The sequence below is a fragment of the Balaenoptera acutorostrata genome, chromosome 16 (genome assembly GCF_949987535.1).
Source record: "Balaenoptera acutorostrata chromosome 16, mBalAcu1.1, whole genome shotgun sequence".
NCBI lineage: Eukaryota > Metazoa > Chordata > Mammalia > Artiodactyla > Balaenopteridae > Balaenoptera > Balaenoptera acutorostrata.
In genome coordinates, this window is record NC_080079.1 from 50778365 (window position 1) to 50799621 (window position 21257).

At 41.3% G+C, this 21257-nt stretch overlaps 1 protein-coding gene across 6 annotated transcripts in view; it reads right to left on the bottom strand.

Moving 5' to 3' along the window:
- Positions 1-12721: 12721 nt before the first annotated feature.
- The window catches only part of LDB3 (LIM domain binding 3), a 60173-nt gene continuing 51637 nt past the window's right edge, over positions 12722-21257 (bottom strand). For all 6 annotated transcript variants that reach the window (XM_057530733.1, XM_057530736.1, XM_057530735.1 and 3 more), the window contains one exon: positions 12722-15502. In XM_057530733.1, the coding sequence (XP_057386716.1) occupies positions 15413-15502 (90 nt within the window). In that variant the 3' untranslated portion in view covers positions 12722-15412. The remainder of the gene's footprint in view (positions 15503-21257) is intronic.

Below are 21257 nucleotides of genomic sequence, written 5' to 3' on the forward strand. Positions count from 1 at the left end.
ATCTGAGAATCAATGCTGTACGGCAGTGTTCTGTTAGACTGGTCACTCCACTTCCTGCAGAATGGGCCACATTCATTCTCCTTTTAATGCCATTCTCCTGCCTGCAATGCCCAAGTACCACCTCTTGCAGGAAGTCATCTTTGACGGCTCCATCCTAAACCCCTTAGGCTTTTCTCTCTATTGTCTATATCACTGACTTTTTTGCATAGTTTAGCTGTTCCTATGTCTTTCTCCCAAATATGATTTCATACCTTTATTCACTTACATATGAATAGGGGCTTTCTAGCCTCCCAGCCTGGGGAAGGACAGTGTAGAGGGTATGAAAATACACAAGGTATCAAAATAGCAGCCCCAGGGGCTTCCCTGGTGGCGCAGTGGTTGAGAATCTGCCTGCTAATGAAGGGGACACGGGTTCGAGCCCTGGTCTGGGAAGATCCCACATGCCACGGAGCAGCTGGGCCCGTGAGCCACAATTGCTGAGCCTGCGCGTCTGGAGCCTGTGCCCCGCGACGGGAGGGGCCGCGATAGAGAAAGGCCCGCGCACCGCGATGAAGAGCGGTCCCCGCACCGCGATGAAGAGTGGCCCCCGCTTGCCGCAACTGGAGAAAGCCCTCGCACGAACCGAAGACCCAACACAGCCAAAAATAAATAAATAAATAAATAAATAAATAAATAAATAAATAAATAAATAAGAAAATCCTTTAAAAAAAAAAAAAAAAAAAAAAGCAGCCCCAGGCTGGAGCCTACCATTGTAATAGTCAAAATTCTTGCCTCTTAGTTTTCAAGGTCCAATTGGAGGTGGAGGGGTGGTCACAAACTTCTCAATGCATCTGCTGTGCTGCTCTGTCCCTCAGGGTCAAAGAGGGTACTCCTGTTCCTCCTTCCTCTCTACCCTCCCCTGCCCCGATTGTAAGCACGGTTGCTGTAGTCACTGCACTGAGCACCTCGGGCGGCTACATTGCAAGACTTCAAGGGGTGCCATCCTGCTTTTTGTGAAAGATGCTCCCTGGAGTTGTGCGGTGCACAACTGGCACCTGGCCCCACTGAACACCATGAAAGAGCCACTCCAATTGCAGGCAGGGAGCCTAGTCCCTAGCTTGCGTAAAGAACCAGCTTTTTAAAATTATTATTAACATTATATATCTATATGTAACATTATATATTACATAGATATAGATATAACACTGTATTTTATTACATAACATTATATACCTTTCAGGGCATTTGGGGGAAATGAAAGTGGCCAGATGAATATTTTTTAGAATTAAGTCAATTAGAATCTTATATAAGATGTGTAATTAATCAAAATTTTCATGTATTTGATCAATGTAAATGCTCAATAACAAAACTTATTCTGTTGTTATACTTGCAATAATGCATCATGCTAATCAAATTTTATATATATACCATATTTCATCAAAACTGAGATATCATTAATTATAAGCACTGTTATTTTATGTACAACTAGGAAAGAAAAGCACTGCCAATTAAACTATGTTACATCATTAATTGTAAGACATCCTAATTTCAGAGGTGATAAAATGTCAAAGAATGTGCTTCTAAGAATTGATGAAATACAGTGTGTTTTAATGCATCTAAAAGGCAAAACCACACCATGCAGTCCAGTAGTTTGAAACCTTAGGTTTCTGGGTTTTTGACATATAACTTATTTGTTTATTATGCATGATCCTCGAATAGCCACACTATGAATGTTAACCACAAGAGCAGAGACAGTACAGTTCAACTACATATAGACACGTAAAACAAAAGTGAAAAACTTATGATTCAGTCACATAAAGTTTAGAAGAAATACTAGCATCAAGTCACATGCTTGGATTACATTACAAATAAAAAATTAACTTTTTGACATCTGCTTATACTGAAAACGTACGATGACAAGAGGAATAGACATGTTTTTATGTTTGGAAAAAGTCAAACTAAACAATCAGAAAAATCTCAGCGGTGCAGTAGAATGACTTGACATTTATCCTGGAAGCTGAACAATAGTGCTTGTTGCTTATGGGGCCATCAGGAAAAGCCAGCTGTGGATTTCTTTCTAGTACAATTAATTGCTTCCGCTGTATATAAAATCGAAAGAATTGGTTGCTTTAGTGCGGAAAAAGGATATCCTGCTACACTGCTCCTATTTCCTCACAAAAGCTATTATTGAGCCTTTTGCCATTAATTCACATGCATTGGATTATCCTGTGATGAAAGACCAAGTGGCTTTTCATTTTTATAGTCTCTTATCTCCTATTTATTTGGCACCTCTCTGGAGATACCTGCTCTTCTCCCAAGACTGGTTAATTGCTAGGATGTCAGAAGGTAGCTAATGACTGACTTCCTTTTCTGAGACTAATTGTGAGCCCATCTCTATACTTTTTCTTGGAGTGGCCTTTCTCACTGCTGAGAAATATTCCGAGTTCTGCTATTGCTTGAAATGACAGAGGCATTTTCAGTGCCAACTTGCAATCCCTGCCTACTGTTTACTTTGAGACCAGCAAGTGACTCTTTTATAAATCCTCTGTATAGACCTGCACTGTCCAGTGTGCAATAGCCACTTGCCATGTGTGGCTATGTAAATTCTGAATTAGTTAAAATGAAATTAAAATTTTAAATTCAGTTTCTCAGTCTCGGCTCACCAAGTGCTCAACAGCCACGTGAGGTTAGTGGCTACCATATGGGAAGAGTGCAGAGATAGAACATGTCCATTTTCACAGAAGGTTCTATTGGACAGTGTTGCTATAAACTGTGACCTGCTCTGTTCAGGCCTCGTGAACAGTATCTGAGTCCATCTCCTGAATTGATGTTTCTGTGCTCACCATTCAAGAAAGGCTAGAATGGTAGAAAGGCTACTTTCAGGATCATCTCCACAGTTTGTTACTTGAGAAGTTTCTCTGAACATGTAGAGCACCAGAAATGGGGGAGTTGCTGTTCAACAGGTTAAAGTTACAGTTATGTAAGATGTGTTCTTACCACAATAAAATAAATAGATATATATGTATATTTCTTAACGGTAGAAAACTGACCAAAATGTTAATAGTGTTTGTGGCGTCTCCAGGTAGTGGGACCATGATTACTTTTTTCTTCTTCCTATTTATATGTGTTTTTTGGGGGTTTTATTCAATAAGCACATATTCCTTTCTTAATTAGTAAAAATCACATTTAAGATACTTAAACCCATTCATTTTTTTTATCACTAGTTTCAAACTAAGGTGGTTTTATCCAGCCCCTGCCTTTTTTTTTTTTTTTTTTTTTAAATATTTATTTGGCCACACCAGGTCTTAGTTGCAGCATGCAGGATCTAGTTCCCTGACCAGGGATCGAACCCGGGCCCCTGCATTGGGAGCACGGAGTCTTAACCACTGGACCACCAGGGAAGTCCCCAGCCCCTGCCTTTAAAGAGAGGAAGTAGTCATTCTGAGCAACTGTTTCTTTAAAAATTAAACTCAGCCAACAGCTTTTAGTTGCGAGATCTGTATTCCTTTCTATCCTAGCATGAAAAGCATCAGAGAACCTGTCCTAGAATCCTGCCAAATAGACTCACAGAACACCCCTCCGGAAGAGATGGTTCACGATCACTAGCAATTGTCTCACCCAGGCATTTCTTGGACATTTTGCCAGGATCCATGAATTTCTAGACTATAGTTCAGAGTCTCGGAATCAAGGCCCAACAGGTTAAGGAGGCTCATGGAGCTGAAGAGAGCTCTATTTTTACCACTGAAAAGAGAACCATAAAAAAGAAATCCTTGTTTCCTAAAAGTTCAGGCATGATCATACAGGTTTAATTAGGAACAGCAAGTTGTTTACAGCAAATTATAAACTGTATAAAGCAGACCTCAGTGAACACTCCCAAAGGATGTCCCATGAACCCTTACTTCTCCAAGTCCAGATTCAGCAGATCTGGCTTGGTGAGGTAGGGTGCTGCAATGCCAGCGAGAGGAGTATCCCAAAAGTCCCCTTTCAGAACTTTCCATGACCAAAGGAGAGGGTCAAGAGATCATGGAAAGCCTCTGTTTTTCTTTCCTTTTGTCCTTGAAACTTGAAGCCAATCCACAATTTTCTTGACTGCTACTGCACCCGCCAAGTAGAGAGACACTTCAGATACAAGCTAAGCAACATTATATGGTGGGAAGAACACCAACTTTGGAGTCAGAATTCTGACTGAACTTCCTAATTTTTGACCTTGGGCAGTTTGTCACCCTCTCTGAATCCCAGTTTCTTCATCTATAAAATGAGGATAAATAATACCAATCTAATGAGGCAGATGTGAGAATTAACTGAGAGTATTTGGAAAACAGTTGGCACAGAATCCACACTCAATTAATTTCACTTACCTTTCCTTTTCGTTCTAGGAAGTGATTGGTCCATTAGTGTTCAATTGAAGGGGAAGGAAAACAAACTGTAAAACTCTTAATGAGCCTTTCTTCAAACACAGCCCAGTGCAGTTCAGTAATTAGTATATGAGTTCTGCTTCAGCTTGGGCTGGGCTCCAGTTCTTCGTTGCAGCCTTGGCTCAGGAATTTCCTTCTCTAGAAAGCCTTCGCTGCCCACTCCCAAGCTGATTAAGTGTCCCTCCCGAGTAGTCCCGTGGCACCCCAAGCTTGTTTCTGTACTATCATTTACCTTGCATTCTGCTTCTCAAACCAGGGTACCCAGCATTGGGCATGGAGTGTGGGATGTTATAAGGCATCTTCTCCAGAGCATCAATTTTATCTAATAATAAATAAAACAAAGGGCATATATATATACATATATATATATTTTTTTAAGGCAAAATATTAGATTACATAAGAAATTTCAGGGAATTCCCTGGTGGTCCAGTGGTTAGGACTTCGTGCTTCCACTGCAGGGGGCACGGGTTTGAACCCTGGTTGGGGAACTAAGATCACGCAAGCTGTGCGGTATGGCCAAAAAAAAAATTCACAATTGTAGAGGTTCCTAGAAGACATATGTTCATTGTCCTTTGCTTTAGATCTGCTTTTCAGAGAAGTTGGAGAAACATTTATTGCCATATGATAGTGAAATCACACGGTAACTAGTCTGTTTCTTCCAGCAGACCGTGAGCTCTGTTAGGGCAGGGATTGTGCCTCATTTGCCTCTGAATCACAAAATTTAGCTACTTAGCATGAGGCCTGGCTCAGAGTAGAGGCTCCATGAAAGTTTGTGGAGCTGAACCCAACTCTCTGTCTTCCTCCAGGACTTTGGGGAAACTATAGTATTACCACCAAGGAGAGGAACTTTGAAATTGTTTAACTGACAGGACTTCACATCGAGTGCCTGTTAGATCACAATCTTAGCTGTACTTTTGGGAAAGGTATTAAACTATCTGACCTTTGGCTTCCCAACCTGGTAGGGTTGTGAAGACTCAATGAGAAAAGATTCACAAAGTGAATTGCGCTTGGCACATAGAAGGTGCATGGAAAAATCTTCTTTACTTTTCTCTAAAGTCACATTCTAGTCATTAATCTACAAGCTAAGAGATGATTCTGGTCATTTCAGTCCTTCCAAGCAACTCAAAACAGACATGGTATCCATGGCTCAAGTCTCAGCCACTGCCTGGAGCTTCTCCTGCAGCACCCTGGTCCTTCCTCCTAAACCTCCAACCTAATATTACCATACCATCCAACGGCTTCCTTACTGTCTTGGTGACTTTCCCATTACACCTGGGCTTATAAGATAGAGATAATTCAACTAGAAGGTGGAGAAAGATAACCACCTGTTAGGAGTGTGAGCTGCAGAGTCAGGACCCATTTCAAGTCTTGCTTCACTCAGTAATCTGATTTGTTCTCCCAACTCTGAGGCATGTCTTAATCCTGGTTCTGGAGACAGAACCTGGTCCTGGACAAATGTTGCCAATTCCTAACTTAGAGCATGAGCCAGGGAATCAGGATCCCCAAATGGCTGTGTCCTTTGTTCTATTGGCCTAGGTCTGGAGTATATTTACTGGGAAACTAATGAAGCTTAAGCTTCAGGGTCCCTCACTTTCAAAGGCCCCTCTTTATGCTGAGAGTTCCTTGAAATGTTCTAGGTTGAGAGGGGAAGTCAGGTTGCAATCGGAGCATTCCTATGTAAGCTTTTCTGATAAGTTGCCTAAGAGATTTCAGAAGAAAGAGACACAGAGAGCCATGATTCCAGGAATTTGTTGTGATTCTTTCTTGTCATTCTAAATAAATACTCAGTTTTGTAGTTAATTATGTGTTTGAAATTTTATATTCTTTTTCTTAAAGATGGCTCCACAAAACCTGTCCCTACTTTTCTCCAATGTCTCCCTACCCTACAGATCACCAGAAAGTCACAAGTATGAGAGGAGGGTCCACAGGGGTCTCTGTAGTGATGACTCCATGCGAGGTAGACTCACCCTCACTACTTGCGTTCCATCTTCTCCTACAGGCGCATGCTGGGCACCTTGTACCAATTTCCTTCCACAAATGCTAGGACCCTTTAGCATTCCCAAGTACTTCATTAGAAGTAAAAGAGAAAACCTCTGTTAGCTGACTTCTCCCCTGAATCTAAAAACTATTTTGAAATAGTCTCTTTATACCTATTTTTATGCAACAATAGACTTTGAACTAGAGAGAGGTATGGGGATAACTGACTTGCAAATGGAAAGGTAGTCTGTAAGAACTTTTCCTTTTTTTTTGCATTAAAAAATTTTTTTAATTGAAGTATAGTTGATTTGCAGTGTTACAGTGTAGAGCAAAGTGATTCAGTTATATGTATATATATTCTTTTTCAGATTCTTTTCCATTATAGGTTATTACAAGATATTGAATATAGTTCCCTGTACTATACAGTAGGTCCTTGAAGAATTTTCTTAATAAGATGTTTTGGTTTTTTTAATAGAATTAGTTCATGAAAAAAGGAACACAGATCCCAGCTAAGTGATAACAAGGATGGCATCCTTTTGTCATTTCGGTTCTAAATCTCTCCAATCTAATGCCTAATTGTAGATGGAGCCCTCATGATCATTATTACTCAGATAACCTTTAAAATGTATTTTAGAGAGGTTTAAGTAGGATCAAACAGTGAAGTTCATAGTTTAAAAAATACACTGTTTTAAAAAGAAAGCAAATCTCAGAACAGTATATATAGTATGATTCCAATTAAGTAAACACAAAGTGTGTGTGCAGTTTGTGTGAGTGTATATACAAGAATAGGTCTGTGTTTCCCAGATTTCAGAAAACAACACTGTGCTGTATCCACACAGAACTAATGTTTCCCAGACTTTAGACAACTGCATAACACCGTTTTTTTTTTTTTTGGCCGTGCATCGCGGCTTGCGGGATTTGAGGGATCTGCGGGATCTTAATTCCCCCACCAGGGATCAAACTTGGTCCCCCTGTAGTGGAAGCACAGAGTCCTAACCACTGGACCTCCAGGGAATTCCCTGCATACAACCTTTGGCCATATTCATCCAGAACTGCTTGATGAACAGCTTTGACATTTTTTTCAAAAGTCTTATAGGAAAAATAAAATGTACTCTACTACCAAAAGTGAAGTCCTTCACTTATAGTTCAATATTTATTTCATCTCTTTGCAACTGGCAGGTATTAGAAGGCATCATCTGGCCTGCCTTACCACAGGCTCCAAGGGCCTCTGTGCTCTCTCCCTCCTCTCCTGCTGCCCTCTCCTCACCTCTGCTCTCAAGCCCCATGCCTTCATCGTGCCCAAACTGTACCCTGAAAGCCTCCACATTTCTCTTACCCTCCACTTCAAATTTTGGTGTGGTTGGTTTCTTCTCAACATTCAGACCTCAGCCCAAATGTCACCTCCTCAGCAGGGTCTTCACTGACCACCCGACCAAAAGTAGCTTACTCCAGCCCCCAACATATCGCTCTGTTTTATGTTCCCATAGCACTCACTAACTTATAGTGTATTGATTATATACTACTTGCTTATTGCTTGTCTCTTCCCTTTAGAGGGTAAGCTTTATGAAAGCAGGAACCTTGTCTGTATTGTCATCTTCCATCCCTACAACAAAGCCTAGCCATTCAGTGAGTGTTTGTGGAATGAAAAGTTATACTTCTGTAATATTATTCAGTGCTAAAAAGAAATGAGCTATCAAGCCATGGAAAAATAGGGAGGAGAATGAAATGTATATTGCTAAGTCAAAGAAGCCAATCTGAAAAGGCTACATACTGTATGATTCCTACTATATGACATCTTGGAAAAGGAAAAACTATGGAGACAGTAAAAAGAACTGTGGTTGTCAGGGGTTAAGGGGAGAGGGAGAGATGAGTAAGTGGAGCACAGTGAATTCTTAAGCAACTTTATATGATATTATAATGGTGGATACATGCCATAATACATTTGTTCAAATCCACAGAATGTGCAGCACCAAGAGTGAACCCTAATATAAACTACTGACTCTGGGTGATAAGATGTGTCAATGTAGGTTACTGATTGTAACAAATGCACCACTCTGGTGGGGGATGTTAATAATGCGGAAAGCCGTGCATGTGTGGGGGCAGGGGGTGTATGGGAAATCTGTTTACCTTCTGCTCAGTTTTGCTATGAACCTAAAACTGCTCTAAAAATAAAGTCTATTTTAAAAAAAAGGTATATTGCCCAAGTTGTTGATGGTTTAACTAAGTGTGTAAGTGGAACGCTGAGAAAGATTATTTGACATTAGGATTGTCCTGGGAAAGTCAGAGCTCAGGAAAGCCTAAACCAAAACTTTAGGCAACGTTTTCCAAATTGGAGTTCCATATTCTGTTCTCAAATAAGTTAAACAGGTTTCTTTATTGAGGGACTCAGTACCCACACAGCTCCCATGTGTGCTGTGAATCTCTAGGGTGAATAGCATATGCAGCTATTTCCTAACATTTGATCCAGAACCCATTCTTCATGCCATGTTATCATTCATGAGCCTAAGTCCGGCTGAATGCCAGTGCCACTGTGCAGAGCCACTTTAAATAGTCAAAATATTTCTCCTCAGAACTAACCCAAAATAATTTAGTCATTTATCTAAATTATTAGATACATAATTTGGCTGACTCCATTCCATGAGAACAATGTTTTCTGTTTTATTCACCATCATGTTCTCAGTGTCCAGAGCAGTGCCTGGCACACATTTGGTGTTCAATAAATATTTGTTGAAAGAATGAATGAATAAGCAAATGAATAAATATTTTTTATTATATAAGTTTCAGGTGTACAGCATTATGATTCAACATCTATACACACTACAAAGTGATCACTATCACAAGTCTAGTTGCCATCCATCACCATACAGTTGACCCCCTTCACTCCTTTCACCCAGCCCCCCAATCCCCTTCCCCTCTGGTAACCACTTATCTGTTTTCTGTGTCTATGAGTTTATTTTCCTTGTTCATTTGTTTTTTTTATATTCCACATATGAGTGAAATCATATGGTATTTGTCTTTCTCTGTCTAGCTTATTTCACTTAGCATATATCTTCAAGTTCCATCTATACTGTTACAAATTGCAGGATTTCATTCTTTTTTATGGCTGAGAGTATTCCATTGTGTGTGTGTGTGTATATATACACACACACACATATATATGTGCATATATATCACATCTTCTTTATCCATTCATCCATTGATGGACACTTGGACACTTAGATTGTTTCTATATTTCGGCTATTATAAATAATGCTGCTCTGGCACTATTTACAATAGCCAAGACACAGAAATAACCTAAATGTCCATTGACAAATGAATGGATAAAGAAGATATGGTATATATATATATATACGATGGAATATTACTCAGCCATAGAAAAGAATGAAATAATGCCATTTGCAGCAACATGGATGGACCTACAGATTATCATACTAAGTGAAGTAAGTCAGAAAGAGAAAGACAAACACTGTATGATATCACTTATATGTGGAATCTAAAATGCAACACAAATGAACATATCTACGAAACAGACACAGACTCAGAGATATAGCAAACAGACTTGTGGTTGCCAAGGGGGAGGGGGGGTGGGGGAGGGAAGGATTGGGAGTTTGGGATTAGCAGATGCAAACTATTATGTATAGGATGGATAAACAACAAGGTCCTACCGTATAGCACAGGGAACTATATTCAATATCCTGTGATAAACCATAATGGAAAAGAATATGAAAAAGAACATATATCTATGTGTGTGTGTGTATGTGTGTGTATATACATATATATATAAAATAACTGAATCACTTTGCTATACACCAGAAACACAACATTGTAAATCAACTGCACTTCAATAAAATTTTTTTAAAAAGCTGCAGTAGGGGCTTCCCTGGTGGCACAGTGGTTAAGAATCCACCTGCCAGTGCAGGGGACACGGGTTCAATACCTGGTCCGGGAAGATCCCACATACCGCAGAGCAACTAAGCCCATGCGCCACAACTACTGAGCCTGCGCTCTAGAGCCCACGAGCCACAACTACTGAGCCTGCGTTCCACAACTACTGAAGCCTGCGCGCCTAGAGCCTGTGCTCCACAACAAGAGAAGCCACCACAATGAGAAGCCCACACACTGCAACGAAGAGGAGCCCCCCTCGCCGCAACCAGAGAAAGCCCGCGCACAGGAACAAAGACCCAACGCAGTCAAAAATAAATAAAATAAAAAATAAATAAAAAAAAAAAAAGCTGCAGTAATGAAAAAAATAATGCTGCTGTGAACATAGGTGTGCATATATCTTTTTGAATTAGTATTTGTGTTCTTTGGATACATACCCAGAAGTAGAATAGCTGGTTCATATGGTGGTTCTATTTTTAATTTTTTGAGGAATCTCCATACTGTTTTCCACAGTGGCTGCACCAATTTACAGTCCCACCAATGGTGTACAGGGGTTTCCTTTTTTCCACATTCTCGCCAGCACATTATTTCCTGTCTTTCCCATAATGGCCATTCTCACAAGTGTGAGGCGATACCTCATTGTGGTTTTGAGTTGTATTTTCTTAATAATTAGTGATGAATATCTTTTCATGTGTCTGTTGGCCAGCCGTATGTCTTCTTTGGAAAAATATCTATTCAGATCCTCTGACCATTTTTAAAATGGATTGTCTGGCTTCTTATTGTTGAGTTGTATGAGTTCTTTATGCATTTTGGATATTAACCCCTTATGGGACATACAATTTGCCAGGTATGGCCTTTATTATGTTGAGGTATCTTCCCTCTATACCCACTTTGTTGACAATTTTTCTTATAAATGGATGTTGAATTTTGTCAAATGCTTTTTCTGCATCTATTGAGAGGATCACATGATTTTTAGCCTTCCTTTTATCAATGGATTTATCATGTTGATTGATTTGTGGATGTTGTAACATCCTTGTATCACTCAAATAAATCCCACTTGATTGTGGTGTATGATCCTTTTAATGTGTTGTTGGATTGGTTTTGCTAATATTTTGTTGAGGATTTTTGCATCTATATTCATCAAAGATATTGGCCTATAATTTCCTTTTTCTGTGGTGTCCTTGTCTAGTTTTGCTACCAAGGTAATGCTGGCTTTGTAAAGTATTGAACAAGCAATTTTTATTTGGTCCACAGTTCCTCGGTGAAGAGGGAAGAAATTTTGGTACCAGGTAATTATACCAAATTCTGATTCACATGGTTCATACTTCTGGGATATTTGTGTAATATTTATTATTGCTGCTGGTTTTCCCAATGTACTTTTTCTGGATGGACAAGTTGAAGGCATTAAGAAAATGAAGTGAGAGTGAGGAGTTCTGAGCCCACTCTATTGGTGATAATAACAAGTAACATTTGCATTACAATTTTCTTCCAAAAGTTATTACATTTGTTTCTCAAAACAAAATGCAGGTGTTATTACCTCCATTTTCAGGTAGATATGCAGGCTTAGAGAGACTCTTCTGATATCACTCAGGTGGTATTAGATCAGCCTTGATCTAGCCTTGATAAGACACTGGTCTTATCATGTCAATGTCTATGCTTATTTCATGGCACTTGGCTGCCTCCCTAGCTGGTTGTGTATATGCCGGGAAGCCACTTCCCCTTTTTGGGCCTCGGTTCGGTTCGTACATCTGGAAAATGCCCAGGTGATCTCTTAGGTTCCTTCCAACTTTAAGTTCTGTGACAATGAGCCTTTTTTTCTCCATCATCTCTTTGAAAAATTGCTATAGCTTTACAAAATACTAAAATAAGATTTTATTTCTCTTTGAAAATCTGATTCGGGTACTAAAAATCAAATAAATTATGAAAAATATCCCTTTCTTTTAAAGTAATGCCTAGAAATAGAATACCTTGAAAAAGAATGAATTGGTTGTGTTAAACATAGTACCCTCCGAGGAGTCTTCATTATTTTTTAAAAATGCCGTGAGAGGATTTTACTCTAGCTTATTTCAAGACAAAAGATATGGAAGAAAATATAGCAACTTTTCTAGAAATGAAGTCATTTAGAACAGAAAGAAAAAAAAAATCTGAACTAGCTAAATAAATCTAAAGTAGCTAAATAAATCAATCTTTCCAAAAGGAAAAGGCCAAGCCTGGTCTTCAGGTTATTATTTACTTGGTAAATTCATTTTGTATGCAAAACATTTGTATTACCTGCATATCCTTGTCTGTTTAAACAAGACGATTAAACTGCTGTTGGGCCACATAGCCAAAAGAGCAAGTGAGTTATATGTTTCTTCTCCTTAGGGCATTTTGTTTTGTCTCAAACTTTTATTTGAGGCCATATAGAAATAACCTACTTTTGGTTGTCACATGAAGAACCTTTACACAGAAAAATCTGTATTTGCACATCCGTTTTAGGGTTTTATTTTGCTAAAAAGAATTCACACAGGCCAAAAAAAAGAAAAAACATGCAAAATATTTTTGCGCACACTTCTAACACACTATATTCCACTTCTGAAATGTTAAAAATTTTTAAAAATATCCCAGAGCAAGAGTACTTGGGTTGAAAAGTTAGCATTATAAAAGCTAGATTCCTAACACAAACACTGCAGACATAAGTCACTCAGTTGCAAAAAGTTAATGTTTATAAATGTTAAATAAATGTCAACAATGAGGAGACAAGAACTGTAGATCCAAAGTGTACTCCCCACCATGAACTATTAAAAATTGTGTTTGGTGTTGTAGGACATCCACAATGTTAACTTGAAATAGACACAACCTTAACCCAACGCTACGCCAAACTTACAAACATCGAGGGAACCATATTCAGAACTACCTCCTTTTCCTGCTACCTTTAAAATGTTTGTTGCTGTTGTTGATTTTGTGTTTTGGTAAATAAAAGAGTCCCTCAGAATCTACACTAGCTCTGAAATGCAGAAAAAACGACTCAATAAATGACTATGATGAAGTTCTCCTTTGAGATTTTACTTTTCTTTTTAATGATCATACACGTTTTAATGGGCACACTTGTGTGTGTGTATGTGTAAAGTCTTTTAAACGATATTTTTGGAAACAACTCTAGGGAAAATTTTTCCCTTTCCTTGAGACCAGTCCCTGATAATTTAAAAGTTGTGGGGGTTTTTTGTTTGTTTTTTTTTGTTTTTTAAGAGAAAACCTGCCTAGAGCCTTTCTGTACAGTCAGCAACCTCCTTGTTCCTGTGTATTTGAACTTTCCAAAAATAACAGAATGCTTGTTTGCAACTCTTGAAAAATCTCCAGGCACTCCCTGCAGATTTTACTCTGCCTGGTGCTTTATGACTTTTTCCCTGCACCAGAAGTAAAGAAGGGTCCTGTGATAGGAGCATGTTTATGTCCCTCCTGGTGCTCCCTGGGGGATGTTGGTGACTTCACCCTTGGAAAAAAAACCTCGGGTCTTTTGTTAGAGACACATCTAGCTGCTTCCTTCTGCCTCAGGTAAAAAGGCAGTCCCCTGGAAGCCTCAGTTCTCAGAAGAAGAAGTATTCTAATGCATTCTCATAAAACATTTCAAACATGCAAAGAGAAAATCCAAAACAGGAGTGAGGAAAGAGTAGCAGTGATTTGGAAGAGAGCCTAAATATTGTGCTCAAGTGAGAAACATCCACTCAAACCACCTGCTTCATGGCCATGTTCAATGAGCATAATAACAGCGTTTCCTAAAAGGGAAAGAGACTACACCACTTCCAACCTCAAAAACTAAGCTTCTCTCTTTATCATCAAACAGCTTTAAAATGCTTACTTAACTCAAACTATCACTAATACTTTAAGGAAGTCTGAAGACCCAAGTCTATTTCAATAAATGCTTAAATAATTGCTAGATCAACTCAGCTCATACTTTTTCAAAATATTGGCCAAAATGGCAAACGTGTATATATCATATACCATCTTTCCCTTCCAGCAGTCAACACAATTGTATATAATCAGTGTACTGCATTTAAAGGAAGATACAAGAAGGATGGAGCAGCTCTGAAGTGGGAGGTCCTGCCAGCTCGTGCGTTCTTACTGAGGCTGGCAGAAAGGAAGGTTCCTCTTCCCCACCCAGAGTTTGGGCATGTTCTCAGCCTCTTCTGCCATCCTGTTTCAGACACTGTCTCTCTCTTCTTTTCCACAGGTCACTAAGCCTGTTGGGGGAAGGGGTGCTGAGGAAGACTTCAGCCATGAGCAGTCATAGTATTGGGAATGAAACACATGCACAAGACTAGACGTTCATGCTAATGAACCTCGTAAAGCCAAACAGAGGCCAAACACAGCCCAGAGTCGTTTTAAAATCTCCTCTCACAAACAGCAAAGCAAAACTGGAAAAACCCAATTCCACCTTCCCACCACAACTCAAAAAGAAGCTAAGCTTTCTGGGGACATTGGATATTTCAGACTGAAAGAGGGTGGCTGAAGAGCCCTTCTTTCTTCAGCTGTCTGTGGTGTGAGCCTGACCCTTTCCTGAAGCCCTGTCGATTGCCCAGAGGCTCCCAGAAGACATCCCTCCGATGTCTGGGCTTCCTTGAGAATGTTCAAGCCTGTGCAAGGTCTGAAGTCTGATGCGCAGAGGTAGCTCCATGACACGAGTAATGGAATAACACTTCCTTTTTTGGTGAGGAAAGCCCAATCGGTCTTAGCTAACAAGCGCTCAGCTATGGCTCTAAAAATACCCTGCAGCGAGGACTGTTTGGCACTTCATTTTGTTTGCTGGAGGAGCTCTAAAGAACTCCGCAGAATGCTTCAGATTCTCCATAACTGCCCTGAGCTCTGTCCCTGCTCTGGTGACCTCAGGGAAGTGTACCGCGTGGGGAAAAGTTACTTTTTCTTTTTCACTTTTGAGTTCTTGGAATTCTGTCCTCAATGTTTGAAGTACAATTCCAGTCTTGGATTAATTACTAGCTTGGTTCAGGAATCTTCATTTGGCTTCTAGTCTGAACTATGCAAATACACAATCTGTGTGCAGAAGAAAGGACTAAAATTATACTTCAAAAGGGCTCAGTCACTTCCTGTCTTCTCTCTTTTCCCCCCAAAAAGAAACATCAGCCTCCTTGAATCCTTCGTTGCCAGCAGATGCCCTGGGCTCCCTACACGTTGATGGCGTGTGCATGCTTCTTGCACAAGGGTTTGTCCTTCTTGGAGTAGAATGGTTGCCCCTCCAGATTCACGTGGCAGACCTGGGACAGAGAACAGATAGACATGAGACAGCCCATGAGGCAGGGGGACACAGACAAAAGATTTCAGCCACCCCTTTAAGACAAAGTGCTGTCACAGGCAGACGGGAGAAAAGGCAACAGGCTGCTTCTCCCTACCGCAAGTGCTTGACAGCTAAAGCAGTGTAGATGCGTTGAGCTATCTAAAAGTCAAGACTTCCAAAGAGGAACATGGAACAAACTCAAGTTAACTTAAATTAAATTAATGGAATACGGAACATATACACAATAAGGTGATCAACTGATGCTATCCAAAATTTATAAGGAACCAATACAAATTCATAAGTCAATATCCACAGAAGTGATTAATATCTAAAGAAATATAAAATGTCAGAAAAATGATCCTCACTAATAATTAAAGGAAAAATTAATTAAAACCTCCATGAGGGCTTCCCTGGTGGCGCAGTGGTTGAGAATCTGCCTGCCAGTGCAGGGGACACAGGTTCGAGCCCTGGTCTGGGAAGATCCCACATGCCGCGGGGCGACTAGGCCCGTGAGCCACAACTACTGAGCCTGCGCGTCTGGAGCCTGTGCTTCGTAACAAGAGAGGCCGCAATAGTGAGAGGCCCGCACACCGCGATGAAGAGTGGCCCCCACTTGCCACAACTAGACAAAGCCCTCGCACAGAAACGAAGACCCAACACAGCCATAAATAAATAAAAATAAATTAAAAAAAACAAAAAAACAAAAAACCTCCATGAGATATCACTAGACACCTGTTAATCTAGCAAAATAAATAAAACAAAAAGCCTCAATAGCTTGTCACCTTTAACCTTATATGACTGGAGCCAGAAAATGAAAAAAAAAAAAGTAATCAGTCAAAAGTCAGCAATGCCAAAAGGGGATCAGGCCTACTTGTCACTGCTAGGGACACATGAATCAGCCCAGCCTTCTGCAGGGGATGTGGCAACACTGAAGAGAAGCCATGAAAATGTGTCTGACCTGTACCCCAGTAACACCACTCTGGAGAATTTCATCTTGCAGCAACTATTGCACAGAACAGGAAAGCAACATATGCTCAACTACAAACTGAAAAACTGCTAATATTTCTCTCAATGGGGAGATGATTAAGTTAATTTTTATGGTGTATTTTTCCAATGACAGGCCACTACGAAAAAATAAATCAAATATGGCAGGGACTTCCCTGGTGGTCCAGTGGTTAAGACTCCATGCCTCCACTGCAGGGGGCACAGGTTCGATCCCTGGTCAGGGAACTAAGATCCCTCATGCTGAGAGGCCAAAATCAATCAATCAATCAATCAATCAATCAAAAAAAAATATGGCAAAGTGTATGCAGGAAAATACTGAGTGAACAAAAAAAGAGGCGAAATTATATATCCCCATGATGACAACATATGAGTGCAGTTTGAAGATGCTGATTAAACAAAAGGAAGGGAGATCAGTAATATTTGTTGAGACTACTGCGGGTCAAGTACGATGCCAGACACTCTGTATACATGGTCTCATTTTTTTTTAAAATCTTATTTTATTTTATTTTTGACTGTGTTGGGTCTTCGTTGCCGCGTGCGGGCTTTCTCCAGTTGCAGTGAGCAGGGGCTACTCTTCGTTGTGGTGCACGGGCTTCTCATTGCAGTGGCTTCTTTTTGTTGCAGAGCACGGGCTCTAGGTGCACAAGCTTCTGTAGTTGTAGCATGCGGGCTCAGCAGTTGTGGCAAGCGGGTTCTATAGCACAGGTTCAGTAGTTGTGGCACACAGGTCCAGTCACGCCACAGCATGTGGGATCTTCCCAGACCAGGGATCGAACCTGTGTCCCTTGCATTGGCAGGTGGATTATTAACCACTGCACCGCCAGGGAGGTCCCTACATGGTCTCATTTAATTCCCACAAAAACTTTATGGGATAGGTATGACTGTTCCCCATTTCACAATTGAAAGCTGAGGCTCAAAGAGCCCAAGTGTCTTGCTCAAGTCACGGACCTAGTAAGTTGTAGAACCTGGGCATCCATATTCAGGTCTGCGAGACTCCAGTTCTAAGCTCATTCTCCCCACACCTCATAGCAGAGAGGGGCTATGTTTACTTGAAATTGTTCTGGGTTTACAGACTTGTATAGAGGTAGTTCACTAAGCTTGCTGGACTACCAGTATGAGGTCTGGTCCTGGGTGGGCAATCTGCCAATTGCCAGTCAGCTGGGAAGTCACATAGGCTGGGACAGGCCCTAGCCTCAGAGAGGGCACTGAAGATCCCTAATGGGGAGCAGAATTGGGGACCACATCCAGGACATTGACATGAGAAGAAGTGCAGGTGGAATTCCCAGGTACAGGTAGGCATGAGGATACAGAAATCACCCTTCCAAGATGAGCCTGGGTCACTGAGCATGTGTCCGCTCCAAGAAAGCTGGAAAGAAAAGTGGCATCATGGTTGTCCCAAGTGTGAGGTACTGATGGCCCAGTTGAGGATGTTATACCTGAGATCACACAGGGCTGCCAATGGGCTCTGGAAGCCAATGACCTGAGAAAGTGTCTCAAAACATCCCAGGTAGATGCAGTGATATTGAGTGTAACCAGGCTCCTGTGGTGGCCTCAAGCTGTGGTGACAACTTGGAGACAAGTCTAAGATGGTGGCACCCAAGATCCAACTGGTGAGGATGGGTTTTGGGAGAGATAGAAAGGCAGCTCTGGAATGAGTTGGCAAGGAGCTGCTGGTCAACATCCGGGGCTCTGGCCAGGAGACCCTGCCTGGTCTGAGACAGTGCTGGTTGCTTGTGAAAACTCTGGACGAGTCAGGCTGGAGAGGGTGTTGGGAGACTGAAGACCAAGGAGTGAGGAAAGGCCAGAGCCTCAGAGGTGGCTCACTGATAAGATGAGACTGAGGGCAAGAACTGTCATAGAGAGGTCGTACTCAGTGCCTTGGGCCAGGAGCCTGCAGGTGGGATGCAAGGGGGCTCCATGGTGGAGGAGGCCTCCAACCTACCCAGCACAGCGGCACAGCAGGGATGGTCCAACCCCCAGGCTCTGTGGTCAAGTGGCAGCAGGGCCTGGCTGGGAAGGAGCGGTGGCCATAGAGTGCTGACGACAGAGTGGAAGGCGATGAAACAGGCCAGCTGCAGAGGCCCCTCGACTGCCCACAAAAGTTACACCACAGCACATCCCTTCCTGGTACCCACACCAACTAGATACCAACTAGACTTAAGGGAGAAGAAGGGCCAGTAAGACATCTTTCCCCAACTAAGGTAGGACTCACATCCTTTCCATTAGAACTCAAGTGCCAAAGCCAGACAGGAGGTAAACCCTCACCCTGACCCACACTGTCCTTCTCAGCCTTCATTTTATATGCTTGGGGCTTTAGAGATGTTGTCTTGTTCTGTTCATTAATTGTTCATATATGTCAGCTTTGTTTTCCTTTCAAGATTCTAAATTCCTTGAAGGTAGAGACTTGTTCTGGGACACTTTTGTATTCCCAAAACTCAACTGAATTAGTCTGAAGTATGTGCTCCCCTGAGATCTAACTGATGGGAAAACAGCATGTCAGCTGGAAGAGCTAGTCCTGATCTTCCTTTCTTACTAGTTTTTTTTTTTTTTTAAGTTACAGGAAAATACATGCTCATTAAAAGTGATTTGGAAAAAAAAAAAAAGTGATTTGGAAATACAAAGTGATGGAAAAAGGACCAAAGGAAAAAAAAACCCTGAAAGTTTTCCAATCAAAATGTTGCTTTCCAAAAATTAAACCATGTTCCACTTTGATATAGCTTCATGGGGCAGTGACTGCTACGCAGGGCTAGTTTGGGGGAAGGCGTAACAATTCTCTGTGCTGATTCTCCAGAGGACAGGATCTGACTGGTTTCTTTGGGCAGACCCTCTGGGCAGTGCTGTGGGTCTTTCACACCTGACTGGAACTTATCTGTAATCTCAGCCTGAACAACCCCAGGCTTTACCGCTTCTTCTTGTCTCTCTCTAGGACTTGTGCCATCATGACTCGGCCAAACATGGCAAGCTTGAGGGAGGGAGCAGACCCATGCTCACCTTTGTGTGATTCCCTCTCCATGTGACACAGAACTCTCATCAGCCTGCCTTTGGAGAACAGGCCTTCTACGCCTCTGTCTTCCCTGGACCTCCTCCAAGTCTCTTAGATCTTTCTAGAAGTTGGGTAACCAGATTTGCAGGCAGCATCTTAGGATCAGACAAGCCATGGCTTGAAGGTAAGGGTCAGAAAGCCCTGTACGGTGCCTCGCTGAGCTGTGGCTCTTCAGGGGACAGCCCCAAAGCCGGTATATTTATATTGTTGTCCCTTTTTGGAGAGAAGGTCCTGATATAGTTAAAGGACCCTAAAAGGCAATTAGAGAATCTGTTCAAAGGGCTGGAAAAAGTGTTATGGATTGAACTGTGCCGCCCTAAATTCACATGTTAAAGTCCCAACCCCGAGTACCTCCAGCCTATCCAGTACAGGGACATAGCAGTGACCTTATTTGGAAATAGGGTCTTTGCAGACTTAATTAAGACTGAGGTTAAGATGACGTCATATGGAGTACGGTGGGCCCTTGATCCAATATGACTAGTGTCCTTATAAGAAGGGAAGAGACACAGAGACAGATACCTGCACAGAGGAGACTGTCATGTGAAGACACAGACACACAGAGGGAAGGCAGCCTTGTGACAATGGAGGCAGAGATTGCAGTTATGCAGCTACAATTCAAGAAACACCAAGCATGGCTGGCAACCACCAGCAGCTAGGAGAGAGAGCAGTTCCCTGCTGACACCTTGAATTTGGACTTCTAGCCCCCAGAACTGTGAGAGAGTAAGCTTCTGTTGTTTAAGCTATTCATTTGTGGTACTTTGTTACGGCAGCCCTAGCAAACTAATATACGGAGTGAATACAATGCACCCCACAGATGGGAGGGGATATAGAAATGAAGTATAAAAGCTGAAGTGAATTGCAGTAAACTTTATGACTAGGGTTGTCCTATGTCATAAGTCTATAATAATTGTTCAAGTTTAAACTATGTAGACCTTTCACACATTCCCAAAAGTTACCTTGAGCAGCTTTGGTAAAAAAAAAAAAATAGCAGTAGTAGTACATTGATTTTCCCAAATAAAGTTTAGTCAATTATAGACTCACATTACGGGGCTTTATCAGAGACGACTATTTTCTAACTCTAATGCAGACTCTAAATGTCGGCAGGCTCATTGCCCTGTCCCTTCCCCAACCCAAAGCCCTTGGAAGGAGAACGTCAATCTCACGGTAAAAATGACCTGGCGGTTCAGCAGAAATAAACTGCATATGGTTAATATTTAATCTAGGGATTATCTCCTGGCAACTATATATCGAGAACAGGACCATTTAGGAAAATGAAATGATACTCAATCCTGCTTTCTAAAGGTTCAGTCAAAAGAAAACTTATCTCAGCTTTTCATAGGATTAGTCAATAAGCTCCAATCTAGTGTTCGTGGTGAAAATTTGGGGGAAAACCCTGAATCACATCATCATATCTTAAACGACCTATAACCATGGGAAGCCACCTGCCCCTATTAAATCCCAACATCATTCACTCCTCCCACCTATTGAGAGCATTGCTGCTGAGGAAAGCTGCTAGTTTGCCAGATCCTAAGACACTTTTCTGTCCTTAATGAAGTGGAGAGTAACAAAGCCATATTGGTTAATAAATCATTATTAGTAATAAAACTTTGCTCAGCTGTGACATATCAAGGCATCATGGTATTTGCCGGCTTTTAAAAATGACAGAATATTAGAATGCCAGAGTTGA